At 42.7% G+C, this 22,887-nt stretch overlaps 1 protein-coding gene across 2 annotated transcripts in view; it reads right to left on the reverse strand.

Moving 5' to 3' along the window:
• The window catches only part of FNDC3B (fibronectin type III domain containing 3B), a 244,498-nt gene that overhangs the window by 56,870 nt on the left and 164,741 nt on the right, over positions 1 to 22,887 (reverse strand). For both annotated transcript variants that reach the window (XM_024754771.1, XM_024754770.1), the window contains exons 9-14: positions 20,033 to 20,086; positions 7,034 to 7,158; positions 5,582 to 5,756; positions 3,366 to 3,452; positions 2,043 to 2,181; positions 133 to 204 (exon numbers count right to left, since the gene is read on the reverse strand). In XM_024754771.1, the coding sequence (XP_024610539.1) occupies positions 133 to 204; positions 2,043 to 2,181; positions 3,366 to 3,452; positions 5,582 to 5,756; positions 7,034 to 7,158; positions 20,033 to 20,086 (652 nt within the window). The remainder of the gene's footprint in view (positions 1 to 132; positions 205 to 2,042; positions 2,182 to 3,365; positions 3,453 to 5,581; positions 5,757 to 7,033; positions 7,159 to 20,032; positions 20,087 to 22,887) is intronic.

Below are 22,887 nucleotides of genomic sequence, written 5' to 3' on the forward strand. Positions count from 1 at the left end.
TCAATATGTGATTAAGGCTTGTTTATTGTAGTACCTCTATCAATAGAATTAATGACTGTCCGCTATTATTATACAAATGTTTATCTTATTAGAAAACAGGACTTGAACAAAAACAATTTCTACAAACTTCACCTTCAGAATTTCCATCAGTAATCTCTAGCAAGTACTTGAGTATTTCTGAACCACCGTTGTCCTTTGGAGGATCTGGAAAGTAAGCAAATGCCTTATTAGTTATAAAAGTGTATTGATTTTTGTTAGTAAATATTATTAGAACACACAGAATCATATAATATACTGTCTAAATTCTGGATTCAACCAAAAGGCACAATAATTAATATATTATTTCACCCAACTCCTTTCTCAAAAAACAAAAGAAACAAAAACACCACAAAACCTTCTGATTATCAAAGCGTAGAGCTAGAAATGTCAAAAATGTTAGCACTTATTTAAACATGAACAAAACTCAAAATATGGAGTTATTTTTCTAAGAGTTATGCTCATTTATTTATTTTGAGATTCTGAAGCCTGCTCTTCAATATTTGATGGTTTTTATATAAGACAAAATATACATATATTTCTTTTTAAAAATTACTTTATCCTTTTTTTATTTCACTTACATCATCAGTGAGAGACGGAGAGGGAAGAAAAGGGAGGTGCAAAACTTATTGACAAAATAAAAGATCAGAATACAACAAATCTGTTCCATCACAGTTTGCTACTAAGCAAACTTTGTATCCCACATGAACCTAATATAAAACCAGAGCTGTGGATCAATAAGAACCTGTACCAAAGAGCCGGTTTGAGGAGGAGGTTCCGGCTTGTTACTAGAGCCCTGTGCGCCTTAGGTATCATATCTGTCTGCTGCTAACTCGGTGCCTGCAAGAGTTTTCTTTTCTGAGCAGGAAAATACCTTTTTGCAAGCCTACACAGAATTTGCTTCTACTATCAGTTGGCCACCTCTGTATTTTAGATATACCCTCAGGTTACTCATATAGATTTAGAAACTTTAATTCCCGTCTCCTTTCACCTGTTATTTCCATTAATGTATGCAAACTTCGGTGATAGATATTTACAGCAATAATTAAAATATAGCATATGGCTAATGAAAGTAAATACTCAGTGTTGACGGAACTTTCTAGGATATTCTGAGAATAAAAGCTTTAGATCTGGCAAAAAGCACACCTAGATTTTTTGTTTCTCTTAATCGTACCATCTTCTAGGGAATAATTCTGCCTCAAAATTACCACAGAACTTGAAGCAGTTATATGTCTCAGTGGTTGGTCTCCAGTAACAATTTAATAATGTTTTAAATTCCCTTTACATTACTTGACTGCCAGGTAAAATCTTATTGTAGATTTCTATTTTTTTTTTTTTTTTGCCTGTTTGGTAGTTACTATTATTGTATGACATTAGTGATAATCATACATATTATGTTTCACATACAGCTGCAAATGTTTATCAACATTCTAATGGCATTCATTTCGCTGAAATAATCCATGCAGCAGGTGAGCCACAAAATCCTCTACCAGATCCCCACAAATACCATGATGAACTTCAATACGAAAACCTCCTGAATTCCAAGACTTCCAAAGATATACAAACAACAACAACTAGTCTTCCTAATTCACTGTAACTTAAACTCCTGTAAAATTTAATATGACTTACCTAAATTTTGAAATTTATTTTTAATACTAAGTTTATAAATCAATTTTTATATTAAATATTGCTACATTTTTAAGGGCAAGCTATTGAAGAATGAAATATATTCAGAGATTACCACATTCAAATCAATAATACATTAAAACTATAGGAGAAAAAAATGTGTCTTACAGGAAAATCATAAAGTAAATGAAATGCTCTTACAACTGTCAATTTTACGAGTTTGTAGAATTCTCAGGATGTTTCTCATACATATATTTCAAACGTGTAAAACTCCCTCAAATAATATGATTTGTTTGTTTATTGGTTTGTCACTACTGAAATTAATCAAGTTTTAAAAAACCTGTCAAAAAAACAGCAGCAGCAACAGCAACAAAACATACCCCATTTAACACTAAAACCATGAGATGTAACTGGTCCTTTAATGAGGGGTCTTGTAGGAGGTCCAGGCCTGTCAGGACTCGTCGTACAAACCAAAACTTCACTTGGGCAGCTTTTCCCTTCCATATTAGAAGCAGTCAGCTATAACACAACCGAAAAAACATTAATGTGCTTTAGATATCAGGTCTTAAAACAGTAGTGACTTTCAATATGGCAAGATCGAGGTATCCATAAACTCACACAGACAGACACACTCACATATTCTCTTTCTCTCTCTCTCTCTCTCACAGTCTCAAACTACTAATTTTAAGTGTTTCTTTAATGGAGTACTTATTTTCTATACAGTTTAGCCATTAACAATTAAAAATAAAATAACAAGGTAGGTTTTAGCCAAAGATATTTTTACCCTTTCAAGAAGACAAAACAAAACTAGTATGTCACCACCCAGTTCACAGTGTTTTGTGGAAGGAAAACATGGAGGAAAAGCAGATAAAAATAACCTTGCTTATTTAGGAGTAGGGCAATGCCACCTTGTGGAGAAATGCTAGCAGTATACCTATGATCTCATAGCCAGCATCGAGTAACAAGGATTTTTAAAAATATCAAAAACTATCATTTTCCTTCAATAGTTACACATGCCACTGGATAATCCGACAACTATTTACTGAGTGACTACTACGTGTTAAATAACATGGTTTGGCTCACAAATTCAGAGAAGGAAAGGGGGAATCAGAAGACAACCACATCTCTCCAGAAGGCACACTGTCACACTAGAAAACACCGCGCTGTGCTAGAATCAACACACAGCGGGCAGCACACAAGGCAGCCTGCTGTTCCCTTCTCTCCTAAGGAGGTCGCAAGGAGTTGATTCAACGCAACGTCGCCCGACGCAGAGCCCAAGTGGGGAGGGGGTGGGTAACAGAAGAGCAAAAGGAAAACGGCTGAGAAAAAGAAAATGGGCAAAAGAGCAAAGGGCGACGGAGAAAAGGGAAATCTGATTAAAAGAAGAAACTGTGAATGGAAAGGTGTGACGTGCAGGTGAGAGACAGGTGCGCTGGGCACCTGGTTTGGGTCTTCCCAGGCAAGGGCATCTGGCCACGCTGTGATGCAATTTATTACAGCACATTACGGCAACAGGTTTCTTTCTCAAAAGTGGGTTTTAAAATTAAAGTTGGGTGTGTATTTTACAGATGTTACCTTAAAAGTGTAAAGTGCAGCGAACTTAAAAATCTTTTAACCTGTACAGGAGATTTAAAATGGTCAAGGGATGAAACATAAAACAGCTTCATTTTTAAGCAGTTCAGGTACCAAAATGACTGACTTACCCTGAACTTATACTGTGTGCTTCTTTTGAGATTTTTCACAGTACAGGTTAAATCCTCTCCAGTGTATTTTGGGTGGAAAAGGTTATCCTGAAAAGGCAAAGCCAGAAAGAAACATCAGTATCGTAAAATCTGGGCATTAAATACCTTGTCTGTAGGATTTTTATATTGCCTCCTTCCAGCATCACCAGCGGGCCAGAAGTGTGGCAGCTACACCAGAAAGAGGGCCAGAATCCCACGGTGCTTTAGGAAAAATTTAACTCTATCACATCATAATTTGTCCTGGATCTGGGTACTCTTATTGGGAGACTAACACTAATTTGAATGAAAACAATGTTCTCTCTTTGAGAGAGTGTAAATTTGCTTTGGAATAGATGTCACCATATACTTTTCTCACGGAGCAAATTTTTCTGGTTACTCAATAAGCATTTTAAACAATGAATTTAACCACCAAATTAACGAAGCTTATGTAGTTAAAAAAATTATCTAACAATGTTGTCATGAAAAAAGGCTCTTGTACGGAGATCCTCGCTGTCAAGCTGCAACGTGCTATGCAATCCACTGGCTGGGGTTTCTAACACAGTGTCCTCTTCTGGACAAGGGGGAAAGCAGAGCTTGGATGGGGAAGACATAACCCTTCAACGGGATAAGTATCCTACTGAAAGCTGACTGTACAGAATTCATTCAATAATATTCTCAGTCACGCACACATCCATCCATCCACCCACGCATTCATCTCGGAGCACCTTCTATGCATCAGGCTCTCTTCCGCTCTAGGGGTTTAGCACTGCCCAAGAACAGAGTAAGTCTTGCCCATCAGAAACTGACATAATAGCCAGAGAAAGCAGTTAACAAAAAAACCTACAGACAAACATGAAGCATGCTGTGTGGTGTTAAGTGCTATGAGACGAAAGTAAAGCTGGGTAAGAGGACGGAGTGGTGGAGCTAGGAAGCACTGCTTCCAAATGAAAGCATGGGGATGCCATCTACTTGGATGGGGAAGGCTGTGGGAAGGCCAGCTCTGCAGGCTCCTTAAGGCAGCCACATATGGCTCCTCCAAGTTAAATGAAATACGATTAAAAATTCCGTTCCTTGGGCTTACAGCCACATTTCAAGGGCTCAGCAGCCACGTGTGGCTAGGCACCATCTTATTGGACAGCACACAATACAGAACATTTCCATCATCACAGAAACTTCTCCCGGACAGTGTTGTTTTACAGGGTGGTCAGGAAAGGGTCGTCCAAAGAAGTGACATGTGAGAAGAGACCTGAAGGAAATGAGGGAAGTAACTCAAAGATATCGGAAGGGGCATGAGAGCCAGAGGGCACCAGAACTGCAAAGGTGGGGCGGGACGGCACAGCTGGTACGCTCAGTGAGACTACAGTGGCAGGAACAAGGGCAGGAACGAAGACCCTGAATGTGGAGGACCTGGAAAGCACTGTAAGAGCACTGGCTTTTCCTCTGGAAGAGAAGGGAAGGCACTGAGATGGGAGGGCTTCTGAGCAGAGCACTGACATGACCGTATTTGTATTTAACAGGATCACTCTGGCTTCGTGCGGAGAACAGACTGTAGTGTAGTGAGGATGAAAGTAGGGAAAATTCTTAAGAGGCCATTCCAATAACCCAGGGGCGAGATGATGGTGGTTCAAAAAGTGTAGTAGCTGTGCAGATGCTGAGAAACGGTCAGATTTCTGGGTAACTTTTTTTTTTTGCAGTACGCGGGCCTCTTTTTTTTGAGGTACGCGGGCCTCTCACTGCTGTGGCCTCTCCCGTTGCGGAGCACAGGCTCCGGACGCGCAGGCTCAGCGGCCATGGCTCACGGGCCTAGCCGCTCCGCGGCACGTGGGATCTTCCCGGACCGGGGCACGAACCCGCGTCCCCTGCATCGGCAGGCGGACTCTCAACCACTGCGCCACCAGGGAAGCCCTTCTGGGTAACTTTTGAAGGGAGCTTTGAAAGGATTTGCTGACTGACTATGTATGAAGTCAGGGAAGAGCCCACGGGTTTCTGGCTTCCGCAAATGAAAGCACGGGGATGCCATCTACTTGGATGGGGAAGACTGTGGGAAGGCCAGGTTTCTGCTAGTGGTTACAGTGGTAGAAATTAAGAGCTTGGTTTCAAATTTAGGCAGCGAATCTAATTTCACCAGTGCATCCTGTAGTTATGATAAAACTGACTTTATCGAACACACACAAGGGTATAAAATGTGCCAGACTTACGTTTTCGTCCTCCTGGATTTCCAAGGTGTAGGTGACTACTTCCTCAGGTGAACAGCCTTCTGGTTTATTCCACTGCAATGTGACCCATGTGACCCCAGCTCGAACAAGTCTTGGTGCAGAGGGCATCTGAGGAATGTTTCCTAATGTGTAGCACACCACCTCTTGGCTATACCCACTGGAGAGAAACAGACCCGGTGAGACACGTTTAGGAGCACGGGAGGGGTCTCGGCATTTCAAAAGAGCAGGGATTAAGCCTACCTGCTGCGCAACTTGCTTGGGTGGGAAAGTCTGGGGCCTGACAGGTTCATTGAGCAAAGGAAGGCATGGATCCTTTATGTGATACTCCCTACCACAACTTCAATTTGCCCCAATCCACCCCACCGCCCCCTGCACTGCTCTGCTTAGGTCTGCTACTAGAAAAGCATGCCATGTTACAGGGCAATAGATTTAAAAATTTACTTCCCCCCGAAAGCACCCAGGAGAAAGCACAGCACAGTGGTGATGGTGACAAGCTATGAGCCACAGCTACCAAGGAGGCTTCAAATCCATGTGAGAGCAAATAACTGTCTACTGATAAAATAAATGTTTTACAAATATATATGGTGCTCTTTTCCAAATGTTTGTAGATGCCTCTAGTTCACTTACAAATTCTTGAACTGTAGAAGCCTTTATCATTATGACCGTTCAACCTATCTAAATACAATGGCTAAAAATACAATGGCTATCATGGGTAGGGAAGGAGGGCTGTAAACCTTGTGGTCTTAAGGAGTTCTTTAGGCTGGAAAAACGGTTGGGACCAATGGTGTGCTGAACCTTTAAGAAGATTTTCAACAATCAGTGATAAAGAAAAAGATTTTTCCCTTAATCAACAGTTACCCAAGAAGTACAACTGAAATACGGTGTTTTCAGAGCACCTTTAATCCATTGATGCTTCACCATGAACCTGTTCTTGCCTTTCTCTAGCAGCTTGGAGGCAAGCCGTGTGTCCTACCCAGTCCAGATTTTCTCCACTCCTGTGAATATCTGCCCGGGCTTGACAACAATGGACGGCCCAGCAACTCTTTCTTTGTATCAGCAAACACTCAGACATAGTTGAAAAAAGGCAACTGAATGAGCAGCTTGCTAAAGTGATGGAAGGAAAAGGCACACAATCTGAAAAAAATAAAGCCCCCAGAGGATTCCTTTCAAAATCTGTAGTTACCTTCCTCCTGATTCTCAGAGACCCCTAGTGGGCCTTTGCATTACAGCCTGCAAGGCTGCAAAGAGGCCACACAGTGGCATTTATCACCTCAGAAGGGGCTTTCTAGCCTCTGATTAGGATTCCCTTTCAGAAAATCTCTAACTGGTTCGGTGTGGAGGCAGCAGGCGACCTTGCGCCTTTTGGCAACGTGACAGAAGACTCAGAAACACCACACAGACGCTTAAAGGCATGAGGACCAGGAAACGCCATACCTGGTGCCAATGTCATTCCGAGCAGCCAGCCTGAATGTGTACCCCATTGCCGGACACAGCTTTGTCAATTTGCAGTGTTTTTGGCTCCCAAAGAAGCACTGTCTGAAACCACTGTTTCTTTTTCCCTGAAACAGCGAAACAATGCAAAGAAGTTTAAAAAAACATAATAAGAGAATGAAGGAGTATTTTGAACAACTGTTTAATTTCCTAGTTTGGATGGACAAAACCAAGAGAAGGAAAAGTGCTCTACAGTGAAATGCCATCCCTAACACAAAAGCACTACAGAAAGTTGTGTTACTGAGAGGGATAATGCATGGTCCTTGTGGTATTTCGTCAACAAAATAAAAGAGGCCCTTTCAGGCACAAGGCAGTGCTCAAGTTAAGGATCACAATTTCTCAGATCTTCTTCCTTACTTGGTCAAACTGCCTGATCTGACTCATAGGAGTGAGTCTGCAGCCTCACAGGATGGCTAACTCTGGAGCTGCACAGCCACCCCCAGATGGCCCAGCACCTGAGGACCAGGCTACGCAGCTCTGCAAGCCACAGAAAGTCCTCCCTGGTCTTCTCTCTCCTCTCCCGCCTTGTGGCAGCCCCCAAGCCCACACGTGTACATTCTGGCTAGTGAGCTGTTTGTCTACTCATCCCTAAATACTGGGCGCATGCCTTTGACTCATCTTGTCCACATCTGGTCTCCTCAAGGCAGTGCTCTGGACAATCTGGGAGTTCTGTCAAGGCTTGCAGAGTTGAACTGAATGTCTGACAAACACTCCATCTATACGTATTACAGTCATTCTTAAGTTTCTTATGAGGCTGGAAACATATTTTAATGCATTCCTAGCCTTACATGATGCTTCAAACTCCTCGAAGGAAAAAGAAAACACTCCAGTGGGTTCTCTTAATAGAAGTAAGAAAACAAAAACAAAAACATATCTATGCTGTACCATGGAATACTCACATCGGCAGTTTTCTAGAATATTTCATACCCATAATCCACAGTATTTTATCTATGTTTATGCAAAAGAAAACCACATGCTAACACTGGATGAATTAGCATTTTAATCAGACAGCGGGCCCAGGACTTCCAGGAATGCTTGAAATTCTCAATTTATTACATAAAAAAACAAAGAAAGCACATTTTTCTCCTAAGCAAATTTAAGCATTTCCTTCCTTAAAGCAGGCCTCCAAATGCTTACTACTGAAAGAAACATTCCAGGTGAAGTCTAGTTAAAAATAAATATACAACTAGCTTGAAGTATCACTAGGTTGAACAGATTAAAAACCACTGTGCCACATTCATCCTCAAACTCTTCCCAACTCTCCCCTCACAAGCAAGGTGGTACCCCTTTTCCAAGGAAGGGAGTAGAAGCCCCAACAGTCCTTAAGATCCAAAGTTCATTTTATCAAGGGTTCAAAGTACATTCAGGTGCAACTATGGAAAATGGGGAGTGGAGTGGGCAGGCAGTCAAACATAACGTCTTTCAGAGGCTACTTTAGCAAAGTCACCCTGTGACTTGCAAATCACGCCCTTATGCTTACTTTAACCTTGAGTGTTAAGGTTGCTGCAGACAATTTATGCACAGAAAACCCGTTTACGCATACATTTGCATACTTACATCCAGTGTCTGATTACACTCTATGCGCTGCATGCCCTGGTATGTTCTGTATCCATTTCAGGCAGTAGCGTGATCTACCTTCTTTCCTCCACTATTTCTGAGCTCAGAGTAAACAGTGCAAGAAAGGCACATCCTGCTGCCACGGAAGCCTCATCCCTTCCAAACCCAATGTTGGCTCCCCTTCAATGCCTCATTTTTCCTATTTCTTTGTTTGGTCTCCTTTGCCCATTTCTCGTGCTTAGAACTACAGCCAGTAAATAAAAGCAGCCTGTTCCTTACTAGGTTGATTTGCTTTACTTTGGTGAAAACCGGGCTGTGGTTTAAATGAGAAAAAAAGAGTGGGGAGGCATCAATGATGGAAACTAGACTTTTATTTTAAGGGGCCAGAGCACTGGGGCTCACTAAAGAATGGGGACAGAGGCATTCTGTGACCTTCAAGATGTTTTCCTATATTGCTAACATTAAAAAATTTTTTTTCTACTTCAGTATCAAGAACAATTACTAAATGAACTCCAACTTGCTTAGATAAATCACGCCAAATTTTCCATCTTAATACCTTCCAAGATATACAACTATGTGCATGGACCTCAGGAAGACAGAGAATGACCCAGAGTTGTTGGAACTTCAGAATCAAGTTTTAGGAACAGTATTTGTAGAAGCTGAAGGGGGTAAGAGTACAACTATGTCACAGAGTTATAAAAGTAAAGCTTATTGGTGAATTTTTAGAAGTCACTGAGTATAAAACAAAAAAAGGGGGGTGGGAGTAGGTTAACGAAGTATTTCGGACATGAGAAGCTTGAAAATACTCGTGGATGACATGGAGTTTAATATAAAAGGGATATCTGAGAAGAAAGAAATTAATATTCAGAAGAGTCGCTGCAGTGCAGAGGTAATCTACGGCTGAGAGGTTAGCAGGTGAAGATGGAGAACGCCAGTGTGGGATGGCTCCCGCGTCCCCCTGCTCATCCGTGAAAGCCCAGGCCAGGCTCTCACATGGCTTTAGTCTTGGGCATTAGAGTAAGTACACGTTCAAAGGTACAGGCGATGTAAAGAATCTGTTTGTAAACCAAGTGTGATCTCAGGTTGCAGATAGCATTTATAAATAAAATATTATGCAGCTCTTCTTGTTGACAGAAATGGATAGGGTTTAAAAAAAAAAGACAATGCTTTAGAAGGCTAAAAGATTGATAGAAACGACAGGAGTGATAATGTGAATATTTATCGTTATTTATCAGAAATTAAATATGTCCAAGCCACTACTGTCTGAAGTTTTACAAATGGTAAATCACAACTTCCATGTTTGATAGGTAGCGTGGCTCCAAATGATTTTGAGATATTATAATTTATGGCATGTTCCCTCTTTTAATAAAATCTAATTTAAAGTACACAGGATTACTGAGACATAACCGCTTTACTTGGAAAGACAACTTACTTTTTAATAATTTAAAGTTAGCTTCATGCAAAATCTCCTACTAAAACATGGTCCTAATGGAAATGCATAATCTCTCTCGACACTTTGTAGGGCCACTGCCATCAATAATCTGGTCAAACACAGGCAGCAGGGACACCTGTGGCCAAGGCCTTGTCCTGGTCAGCTACTGCTGCTAGGCTACTTGTGGGGTGTTACATAGAGGGGGGTTCCAAAGGTCTAGGAGTTGGCTGGTCTCCAAGATCTGAGGTATGGATGCCCAGTAGCACCCTGATTCTGCATCTTGGGGGATGATGGACGTGCAGCCTGGGAGCAGTCAGGATCAGAACCTCCCTAAGATGAGCACTTGAGTTCCTGTTCTCCCGGGGAAGCAACAAAAACTTCACCCCAACTAGAGAAGGCAACAGAAACTTCACCCCAACTAGAGAAAGAGGTGAGAGGAGGCTGGAAGCCCACACCCTTGATCATCCTGGAGCAGACCTAGCCACTGGACTACTGACCTCATTGGACATGAAGCCCCAGCGTGTTCTGGACTAACTTGCTACTGCCAGTATCCACAAGCCCAAAAGGGCAGATTTCCAGGGCTCCCCGACTTGTGTCCATTTCAGAATCTTGGGCATGCCCAAATAATTTTTTCTACTGCACACACTGGGTTCATTCAAGGACAAGGTTAATCTTTACTAGAATGTGAATAAATCTTGGAATACAAACCAACTGTGTGTTAACAGAGCTCAAGGTGCTCACTTTGGCAGGGAGTGAGGCATTACAAACCCAGCTGCTTCCTTTTTCATCTGTGCTCCTCTTCTCGCTCAAATGAATTCACAGTTCTCGCTAATCTGCCATCATCCTGCACCTAGACCTAGCCTGAGAGCACACATTCGCCAGCCTGGGCGTTGAGACAAATGGAATTGTTTTCTGCCCAGGGTCCAGGGTGCTTGTCCTCCGATTCTGGTTAAAACTGCTTGAAAAGTGCTCGATTTGCCAGCAGCTGAATCACGAACACAGCGTATATCAGATTAGTCCAGCCCCAGTCCTGAGGTCCCCTGCTTTGCCTCTATCACCTCTCTTACCATTGAACAAAAATACACTGCGTATTATCTACATCCTAGACCCCACTGGGTCAGCTTAATCTCCATGCCACCAGGCAGCCCACTCCCTGATGCCACTGCAACTCTATTTACCACAGAGTTCACTGGGCCTAGTCTGGATGTCTCATTTATCTGGTCCTTGGTGAACAAATGCTTCTTTTCAGTCCTAGATTCGCACAGTGAAGCAGGGGCACCACCTTCGGGGGCGAGTCGCAGCCTTACCACAGTCAGAAAGCTACATACTCCACCCACATGTGTCCCTGCTCCATCCTCATCCTCACTCCCTCTGCAGAAGGGTCATACATATGGTTACCACCCCTAATAATAATCAGAGTCCGGATGTTCTTTTAGGTCCTACAAAGTTCCTGCTTTACTCTGAAGAATGTCAACTTTTCGCCAGACTGTGAAAGGACCCAACCTCAGAAAGGCAGGGGTGAGAGAAGAAAGCATGGGGGAGTGTGTAAAATGTAACCCACGTGGCTACACAGCAGACAGTGACTCACCCTTGGAAACATTTTTCAAGATGAGTTAATATAAACTTCAGGGACAAAGATATTCTCAAACATTATTTCACTCTTTAAAATGAAATTTGGGGATAAATGATAAATAAAAGGTCTAAAATACTTTAAGGAATATATTCTCTATTTTCTCATTTTATCTTCTGCCCTTTTACTACCTACTTGAGTATTTTTCTTTCTAATCTAGTTTAAAATTTTAAATTAGCTCTTAAATAAGATTATAAATATATTATCCCCTCAAAAAAGGGGGGAGGGAGCACTTTGCTGACCTCCTGTGAGTCGCCCAAAGGAAGAGGACACATGTAGTACAACAATGAGGCAGAGACATTAATTGGCAGGAAAGCGGTTTTTCTCATGGGTTCCCTTTCCTTATCACTGAGGGAACAGCAGTAATCTCTCCCATCTGTTTAGTGAGAAGGGCCGGGTTTGTGCACCGCTGAGTCACACCCCGTCGGCTAGCGAGCTGCGCTGGCCACAGGGTCTGAGTCCCATCCTACCACTGCATCTCTGGGGCACATCTGTCTTCCTTCCCCTCTTCCCAGAACACTCAGAGGAGAGCAGGGGTAGGAAAAGAATTATGCTGTACTTTCAAAGTCCATGCCCTTGCATATAAGTCTTAGGGCATAGTACCTAAAACACTGTATGTGCTACACAAAGATAAAGGGAAAAAGATGAATGGACTACGAGAGTCAAGAGAACCTTTTATGTCACACGGTGACGATTTTAAACATGTCCAAACGTTCTTTGATTCTCCATCCAGTGAGGAGCAAAGCCTATGACGCTTTCCCTTGAATGTGCGTGGGCTCGTGACTGTAACTGACAGATGGAGTGGAAATGAAGTTGTGTGACTACCAAGGTGAGGTCTGAAAAGATGACGAAGTTTCTGTCTTTTCCCCGGAATGCTCACTTCCGCAATTCTGACTCCCCTGAGGCTGCCATGCTCTGAGGGAGCCTGAGACGAGGTCCCACTGCAGCCAGCAGTGACCACTAGATTTGTTGAGTGAGGACCCCACCAGAAGGTTCCAGCTCCCAGCCAATGAGCCCTCCCAGCTGAACCGCCAGAAATTGTGGAACACAGGCTAGCTACTCCTCCAGTGCCCTGTCCAAATTCCCAACCCAGAATCCATGAGGTAAGAAAGTGACTGTTTTAAGGCATTAAGTTTTGAGGTAATTTGTTATGCAATATTACAGTCATTTATTTTGATGTCCACAGATGTCTATAATATGAAGTTTTTCAGCAAACTTTTATAAATTCCTCCTGTACTATAAATAGCCAGGAGGTAAGGGAGCAGAAGTGTGCGTGGTCGTACTCAAAACCAATGTTTAAAGTATGCCTGGATAAAGGCTTCTATTTTCTACATGCACTTAACACATGCTTTTCCCCTCAAAGCGTCCAACAAAGTAAGGCCTCTCTGAATAGATCTTAAAAATTATTTCTGTAGAAGCTAAAAATGTAACAAGATTCCTATAAGATAAAGATCAACCAGAATTGTTAATCAATGGCAATGCAGTTACTTCATTTTACAGAGTGACATTTTAGAGAATTAAAATTTGTAATAATGCTATCCCCAAAGTTGTAGAGAACCCTGGGAATATTTTTAAACACAGACATGCAAAGGTCTTTGGGCAGTTTAGGTACTGCATAGCCTAAAGCCTCAGGAGTGAGCAAATTAAATAACCTTTCAAAGGACCTTCGCATATAATCGTGTTTCTACCCTGTTTGGTATCTGTTTATGACACATAATGGAATAAAGTTCCAGGGGATAAATCAATTTACAGATAGGTCTGCCTATTTGAAAAATGGAATGTAAGTATATAAAAAGTATTTATTTCATAACATGCCAACTAATTTTTAAAGTTAAAATGTTTAAAAGTAGTTGTTAATTTGTAAAACTATGTAACTGAAAACAAACAAAAATATTTTTTTCAAATCTGTTTTCCTTCTTTATAAACTTAGTATCTTCGTAACGTTGTCCTTACCACTTGGGAAGATGAATCCTTAAAATGGGTTTGTTTCCTGCTAAGGAACTTAACACATCTATGGCCAATTCTATACATACAACTCACGCATACTCCAACTAATTCAGGCCACAGTATTTTCTTGCCAGGAGTAATTCTGTAGACTGAGGTTGCTGTGGTTTCTCTGGCTGACATTTCCAATTCCCCTGGACTGCACTAACAATCTTGGAAGCTGGTATCTCCAACACTGGTACTACGAGATGAAGTTGGCTGATATTTTCAATTGCCTTCAGATTAACAGACTGGAAGTGATCCTTCCTGCTCCCTGGCACAAGAAAATGAGAATGGCCAACACCAGGGTGCCCTGTGGTCATGTGGCTTGCACTCTTCCTGATGTTTTCTTGATTTATTGACCTCCTTCTCTTACAGGTTCTTTCACAGCCATGCCTGTTGCCTTCCCAAGCTGCTCTTACCATGTTTGATAACTGCCTGCTAAATAAATAACATGCATTTGGTTGTCAGGTGTCATGTGCTCATGGCCCATGGCTGCTGGATCCAGACATGGGCTGAGTGATTCTGGGCTGGGCACTCTCTGTAACAGCATAGCTCAACCTGTCAGAAACATCAACGATAAATCAAATAAAAAAATAAGGCTGCACTGGCCAACTGAACTACTACCAGGCTCGAAGATTTAGTCTGCTAGTACATCTATATTTAGAAGTTGTACCAGCGTTGGCCGACCCTAGGCAACATCAAATATAAATGTTGGCTTGAGATATAAAAGCATGTATGGGTTCAGCATAGCCATATATAAGAAGAGGTTCATAACAGGGAGGTGGGGACACTCCACATCTGGGTGGATTCCAAAGTTCTTTGCACCAAACCTCACTCTCCCCTCAGTGATGCCTCTTTCATTTAACTGACCACTCTGGCACCGGGGAATTTTCTAAGGTAAGAAAAGGGGATAGCGTAGTTTGTGGCTGCATGTCACTAAATAAATACTGCATGCATTTTATCCCCTGGCACACTAGTTTTTTATATTAGTGGGAGAGGCTTGGCTATCTGAAATAGCCAAGGATGTTCCTCTGGTTTAAAACAAACAAACATAATGTTCTTATATATCTCTCCAAATGCGGAGGTTCACCTGATGTCGAGTGCTCTGATAGGATCAATGCGTTGAGACTATCCCCGTGAAGGGAAGGGGGTGATTTTAGAGCAGGCTGCCTATACGAGGGATGAACCAAGGGACGGATGGGCTCAGTTCACCCACCTAGCCAAGTCCCAAGGCGGCCATCCTCTAGCTGGCAACCAACAAGCAGGACGAGTTGATAAATTAGGCGCCAAGGACCAAGATGCGCATCTGTAATATAGCCTCAGCTGGAAGCTCCCCACAAAGTCTGCTGCCCTAACACATAATGACCCCCTCCCGTACACATGACAAATGGTAAAAAGCACGGAGAATCTGCTTCCGGTGTGCAGACGTCTGGGGTCCCTAAAAGAGAGGGCTCCTTTTAACTCAGCTCTGTCTTTGATACCTATGGACTTCTCTGAGTTAGTAAATCCTTCCTTGCCTAGTTTCCTTCCATAGGGGCTGTAGTGGAGGAAGCTGTTCCCTGGGACCTCAGAAACCACCCTTTGACAGGGAGATGGTAAAGATCTGTGATGTGGCAAAACACTGTCATTCTGCCAGGTCACTGATCTGGCCCTTACGTAAAATATGGGTTTTGATGGACAAATGACAAACGAACCTGGGGCCCCACTCTCCAATCTCCAAGAGGGCACTCCCCGAGAATGGGCAAAGAGCTCGTGGGCCTGGGCAAGCGGCACCTTCCCCTGACTTTCAGCCAGGCATCGGCGACAGGCTGGGGAGTAGGCACTGGCCTTCCGAGTTTTCTCCACTGAACAACAGGCTATGCAGCCTCGGGCAGCAGGGCTCCTCAGAGACAGCGTCAGCTGCACTCTCAGCGAGGCTCTCCTTATCCGCTCTGTGAGGCCAGTAAGTCACTCTGCTTGCCAATGCTACGGTTCTTCCAAGAAGGGCTGTCTAACCAGAAAAGCCACATGCAAATTCAATCGTGCCAAGAAGCCTTTTGAAAGATTATCAATATAGCTAACGCCTAAGTTAAACAGGAATCTGATTAATAAAGCAGGAACCAAGCACCTCCTACTGGGCCAGCTCTTTCTCTATGAGCTAGGTTGGCTGCTCCGGAACTAGATGCCCACAAAGCGACAGTCTGGGGCCTGCCGCCTACTCTAGGTTTCTACAGTGGAGCTGCTGAGCCTGGGCCAGGCTGCCTAATGGTTCCCCATGGGCTTCTGGGCTCTACCTGGTGCCGGCCTTTTCTGTTCGAGTTCAAAGTATACTCCCCTTGACTTCTGCAGTATTTATGTCATTCGCGGTCTGCTGTGTTCTACAGTTGCGTTCACTCATGTCACCAGGAAAGCCAAATGTGACATTCTTTTTTGGGCTAGCTGAGTCACATGTGATGGAGAGTCTCGGGAACTCCACTAGTCACATTCCCACAAAACTATTTTTCTGGTTCTTTTGTATATTCCCAACATGTCATGTCTGGAAGCAAAGCTAATGGCAAATTAGCGTCTATATATAGCACTAACATCCATCTTTATTTAGTTCAAACCAGAGCTATTAACCTCAGGGCTCCTGCATAAGTTCCTGACAGAAAAATCTCATATTCCTTTCATACACTCCTTCTGTAATTGTTGACTTTTCCTATCCCAGATCTTAACATCAATGTGCTTAGGTGGTCTGAAATACTCATTACACAGAATCTGTCATTGTCCAAGTTATCTCATTCGATTTTAACCTACCCGTGAGATAACAGACGCTATTTTTCAAGTGGAGAAGCTGAGACTTGGAGGTTAAATTATTTGTTTGACTAGTTAGAGACAAAGCAGAAACAATCCAGTTCTCTTTGGGTGAACACCATGTCACTGAACACATAAGCATGAATCCACGCCACGTGTTCACAGTGAGATCTTAGGAGACCTGCGTTTGTGCTGAGAGCTAGCTGCTAATAGCACCAGTTAGCATTTCTGTAGAGCACGCGTTAAAACAATATCTAAGAGTAGAACTCACACTACCACTTATCTGAGTCACCCCAACAAAGGGATGTGGCCAGGAAAGGCCACACCTTTCCAAGTTACGAAAACTGATCTGTTTCAGGAGAAAACTGAAACTGATGGCTATAGCTGAAAAGCCAGTGACACCTGTGTGTTCCATTTTTAGTTGCTCATTACCATCTCATAGTCACAGTTACTTCCTGCAGTGAAGGAAAAATTATGGGAGTGGCTAGGCACAATTACTCACGGAGAAAAGTAGGCATCCAGCCCTCTTGCAGAGCTATTAGTGAGTAATTCCCAAGTGAAGTCTGCGAACATTATTGACAATGAATTTAGGAGTCAGGGTGTATCAGCTTCCCGCCCCGTGCTTCACGGTTCTGTTTTCTGTTCCCCATTAGGGCCACACCTGCCTTCAGAGACCAGCAGGCGGTTAGCTCTTGATTTTAAGGTGGCTTTTCCCAAGGTCAACTCAGCACAGCATCCCCAGTCGTAGGAGAAATAAAGGCCAGGTACCCACTGGCCTCTCTGCTTCTGCTCTTTTATTCATGAAGTTCTTTTTCTAGAAACTTGACAGTAGGACTTGAGGCCCTGTGCTCTTAGTTTACTAACACCTTCAGAATTCTACACTAATTATTTTATTGGAATGGTGATTAAAAATTTGAGCAAAGGAGGGACTGTCCTGGTGGTCCAGTGACAAAGAATCCGCCTTCCAATGCAGGGGACACAGGTTCAATCCCTGGTCGGGGAACTAAGATCCCGCATGCCACAGGGTGACTAAGACCGCGCGCCACAACTACTGAGCCCGCACCTCAACTACAGAAAGCAAACCTGCACGCTACAACTAGAGAGAAGCCTGTGTGCCACAACGAAGAGCCCGCGTGCCCAATGAAGGTCCTGTGTACCGCAACTAAGACCTGACGCAGCCAAAAAAATAAATGAAATAAATGTTTAAAACAAAATTGAGCAAAAGAATAAATTCTGGGAACTCTAGCCAGGGCTGATATAATAAAAATATGGGATGAGACATTCGTGGTGGCATGTATGTAGATGGGGTCACCTCACCCCAAGCTGTGATTCTCAGACCAGGTGCCACAGCAGGAATGGGGCGGGGTGAGACTCCTGAACAAAAGCTTCTTCGAGACTGAACAATACCTGCTTCCTTCTCAGGCGGGGATCTGCTCCTTTGTGCACCCACCCACCTTTCTGCCCTTTAAGCTTGTTTCTACAGCCCCCTGGGTGCCATAGAGGCCATGAGGGCATGGCTGGGAGAGGCGAGCTCTGGCTGTGGAGAGGATTGGGCGTGGGGGGAGGAACTTCAGCTGAACACCCCTCCTGTTCTCCTGCCCCACCATACTCCACCAGGGCACGGTCTGGAAAGAGACTTGTACCAGGTGCACCTGGCTCAGACACCACCAGCAGAAGGTTTTGGAGGGAGAGCCAGCACCTCACGTGCTCTCACTTTCTGCAGGTCAGATGTTGTTCTCTGTTTGTACATTTGATTTTCTTCCTTGAAGAATATTAAGCCGCAGGACATAAAAGGATTCCTGTGTTGGCAAAAGGCCTATAGTCAATAGGCCTGGAATTTCCAGGAAAGCTCACCAGAACCAACACCAACAGACATTCAAAGGTGGGAGGGAATATGAAGAGGAAAGGGGAAGACAGAAGAATTAGGATGGAAGCGAGGGCAAGATGGAAGGAGAGCAACGACGGGAAAGGCAGGAGAAGGTCCAAAATAAACAACTTCACATTCTGTGGTCACTCGTCCATAGTGGGTCCTACTGAGTACAAATGATCATCAGACAGAGCTTCTCCATTTCATGGGAGGCTGTAGCATGTTTCCTCCCAGCATCATGCCAGGACACTTTAAAGTCAAATTCAAAGGTAAGGTGGCCAACAACTGAGTCACCATTACTATTTCCTGCAGCACCTGGGTTTTTCTTGAGGTTTCCCACTGACCTTACTTAACTTATTAAGCCATGGTCCAAGACAGAGAAGCAGCCAAAAACACAGGAGACACAAACAAACACACACACACACACACACACACACACACACACACACACACTCACCAGTGCTCTGAGAAGATATGGAGAGGAAAAAAGCTCCTCTTTACTGGGTAAACTCTATCTTGATATAAAACCTCAACCACAAGGGCCATAGGGGGTGGTTTCACTTTCCAATCAAGCCGCCTTAAAATGAAATCCACCTAATCTGTAAAATATACTGGTTAAGTCTGAGATTTCACCAATCTGTACATAGGAACTACTCACAAGGACCCTAAGAACAATAGATCATTGTCTTTGGTAACTTGGAACTCTAGCTGTTCAGATGCAACCCAGATGGGAAAATATGCTTCTGCAAAAAGTGACAAAAAGCCCCCTTCCCACATCAAAATTTCGTCACGAGAATTTCATCCGTTTTCATTTTACATTTGGTTAAAATATTTTTCCCATACTTGACAAGTGGTTTTTTGCCTAAGCCTGTGTTCTGAGTCTTTCAGGGCCCCTAAATTTAAGTCACAAAGACTAGTTAACTTGCATTACTCTCCAAAGTCAACATTTCCCATTCGTAAAATCCTTAGTCTGTTTGCTTGATCACAGGAAGAGAATAAAACACAGGTAAATGAATGAATGGAATTAAGATATACAAGAATAGTATCATTGCTTTTTAGAAACAGAAAATTTCTGCATCCCGTGTTCCTGCCTGAGATTCTGTGCAGTGTTAGTGAGGCCAGGAAAGCACGGGGTCACCATTCAGCAGAGAGTGGCCTAGGGTGTAAGAAGACTTCACCACGGATACCATCCAAGGCCTCTGGTGACAGAAACAGCAAAGGGGGCACCCCCCCCTTCTAGGATGGTCTAGCCAGTAGGGTGCTCGCAGGTGGGTGAGACCTCCAGGTGCTGTCGTCTCCCCTGCCCTGCTCCCACGGAGAAACAAACTAGGCTTCCCAGGCTGCAGTGTGGTTTACCTTATGGAAACCATCTATGCAGGCTGGCCCTGGGCACTCAAGATAACAAATAAGTCAATTCTTGGTCAGACACTAGGGTCTCCAAAATAGATAAGATCCTGTCTTTTCTTTCAGTAGCATGCCTTGCAAATAAGTCACGTAAATATATTTTAATGCACAATTCACTACACTTCAGTCCATCTTCATTTTCCACAGTCAATAACTATTGGTTTAAATTTTTCTCTACTTACATTATTTTTTCCATGTGTTTAGCATATCTTCAAAAAAGAATAAAATGGCATTTGTTCAGCAATTTCATTTTTAAAAGGTGTTTTAGATGGATGAACATAAAAATATGATTACCTCATCCCATTCTAAAAGGTAGTTGGTGATTTTTGAACCGTTGTCAATTGGTGCCTAAAAAAATAAATAAATAAAATGAGATTAGAGAAAGTTGTTCACAGTTAAAAGTTATGAGCTCTCCACTTGGTTCAAATACAATGTCCATGCTAGTACTGTACTCTCCCTGCAGGGGATAACCCTGGATACCTCCTGTATTTGCTTCTTCAAACATTATCACAAAACCAATTTTAATACAAGTCAACTAGTAGAGAGCGCCCCACTATTAATAAATTGTACCCCACGAACAGCCAAGCCCACCTTCCCCACCACCTCTACCTTTACACTCACATGGTGCCTTACTTCCTCCTCCGGGGATAAAACTTTTAAGAGGCATGTTAAATTCAAAGGTGGAGGAGAAAAAAGACAGGGGAGAAACAGAGGCACTGTTTGGGGTCTGATAAGATAAAGCTGACCCACCCTAGGTTCAAGAGTCTAAAGTCCATATTTTTGTAACTTCCCCCATACAGTTTTTGTTGTTTTAAGAGTTTAAGATTAGAAAGACTTCTGTGGCATTAAGGTTGCCCTGTTTTTTAAAAATGAGAAAAACCAGGATCTCCTGGATAGATTACCAGGGGCAATTAGCCCTTAGCATATTAGCAAAAAGAAGTTTCATCATTTGCTTTCCTCCTAAAAGCATGCTGAGATCTGCTTTACTGAGAAAGCAGGCTTTGGACAATGGGAAGAGGAGTAAAGAACTCTGGAGAAAAGAGTGCTTTGTAGGGTCAGAGCTGCCAGAAGGGGGTGCTACTGTGGAGTCACTCACAGCACTAAGGTAGTAAGATGATGTCTCCCAAGCACAAACGCACCTGGGCCTGGCTCTTCCCAGGAAAAGAGCCAGGGCCCCATAGGATGTGGTGACCTGACCCCAGCAAAGGCAGCCAGGTCACCAGAGCTACACTGAAGCCCCTCTCGGCTGTCTGTCACAAGTGGTCTGACGTAAGTTGCTTAATAACAATGCTTAGTTTCTTATTCCAAGAATGGATGGGTGTGATAAGGAATTGGGAGAATATATGTAAATCACTAACTAAACTGCCCCGGTGTTACAGGAAGCCGTCAGTAAACAGTAGCTGTTGCATTATTATTGTTAATAATAAATGTATTAACATCAAGGGCTCAGTAAATATTAGTTAATTAATAAAGAAACTCTTCACCCTGGCCTTTCCTTCCTTCCTCCTTCTTTCTTCTGAGTCACATAATCTTAGAGATCCAAGCCCCAATTACACGTGAGTGATGTATGTTCTACTAAACTGTAATTTCAGGCTTTTCTGGGCTCGATTTGGGAGAAAGGATAGGGTTACATTTAAAGTTCTAAATAACGGACAAAATCAAGGTTTTAGCTGAGAACCCATTTCTAAGGTAAGAACTACATTTATGATGCTCATATATTCCTTTCTGATGTCCTGCCCCACCACCGAGTCCCTGATTCCTTGAGGGTGGGGACACAGCCCCGGGTGTTTGTGTTGCCCTATCTCCTGGCGCTAACTGGATGACATTAGAGGGCCCTGAGCTCTCTCAGTGTCTTGGTGGCTTCAAGGACAGGGGGGCAGCCAGAGCATGGTCGCCCTGTCCTCGTACCCCTAACTGGAGCACCGTTATTGGAAAATCTGTCCTAAGAACATGAAAACTGAACTGAATCCAGAACTTTCAAGTTTGCACGTAACTGAATGTAACAATAATATGCTTCTGATTTACAATTAAATAAAGGGAGAAAGAAATGGTGAAACATTTTCCTCCTAGTAAGAAATCTTTTTCTTGAAGTTGCTGGTCTGCCTGAGGCCCGAATTTCATCCAGGTTTTAAGCAGAGTATGTATCAGTGATTCCCAACTTGAGGTTTATAAGACCCCAGGGTCCCTCTGGTAATCTTTAAGACTTCTTATACTTTCCGAACAAAATGGATTTTAACTCATTCCTTAAGATATATTTACATACGTATATGTATAAATACAGAACACATTTTAAAATGGATGTATATGCTCCAAGGACTTCAACAATGATGACCAGTTGGGTGTTAAAACTCTGAAAAGGCAGGGAATCACTGACCTGGATTATCCCTGGAAGCCAGGAAGGAAAATAAAATAGTTCAGATTCTACAACTTTGCCTTTGTCCAAATAACACACTCAATGTTGGCCACTGGCTACGAGAGGGGTCTACAGAAGTCCATGCTTTGTTGCTAACCACTACTCTCAACTGCTTTTATCAACTCCCAAGATAAATTTGACCCTCTGGTCTAAGAACAAAAGGACAAAGTATTTGTTCACCAATAAGGAATCTCCCTAGTCATCTTATTTGCACATCAGTGTTTTCCCCCAATACCACAAATCTTTATTATCTCTACCTCTATAAATTTTACATTTTGAACTATATTTTAAAGTATAAATATACAGAAATAATTACTACAGAGATTGATAACATAACCTACTATTTTCTTACAAACACACAACTGTGACTGATAAGTCAATGATATTGACTTATGATAAAGTCAATAAAGTCAACTACTTTAAGGACCTCTCTTTGACAAGGGTTATTTGTAGCCAAAAAGTTGTATTTCATGAAAACTACATGATTCAGATGTTAAAAAAATAATTAGTAATCCTAACTGACCTAAGGCCTAATTAGTCAAAATTAATGAAACCTTAATGTAGTTTAGAACACTAAGCATTCTAGGCAGTTTTAAATATTAGAAATTTTGCAGAGTCACCACTGAAAGAAGCCAATGGACCCGTAAACCTACTTTATCTCTAAATCTTTCTTCACAAAAATGTTTTACTCAAGTCCTCAGAAGTCTATTGCAATGAGTTAAACTATCAGAAAGTG

The sequence above is a fragment of the Neophocaena asiaeorientalis genome, unplaced genomic scaffold, assembly GCF_003031525.2.
Source record: "Neophocaena asiaeorientalis asiaeorientalis breed wild unplaced genomic scaffold, Neophocaena_asiaeorientalis_V1.1 scaffold53, whole genome shotgun sequence".
NCBI classification, from domain to species: Eukaryota; Metazoa; Chordata; class Mammalia; order Artiodactyla; family Phocoenidae; genus Neophocaena; species Neophocaena asiaeorientalis.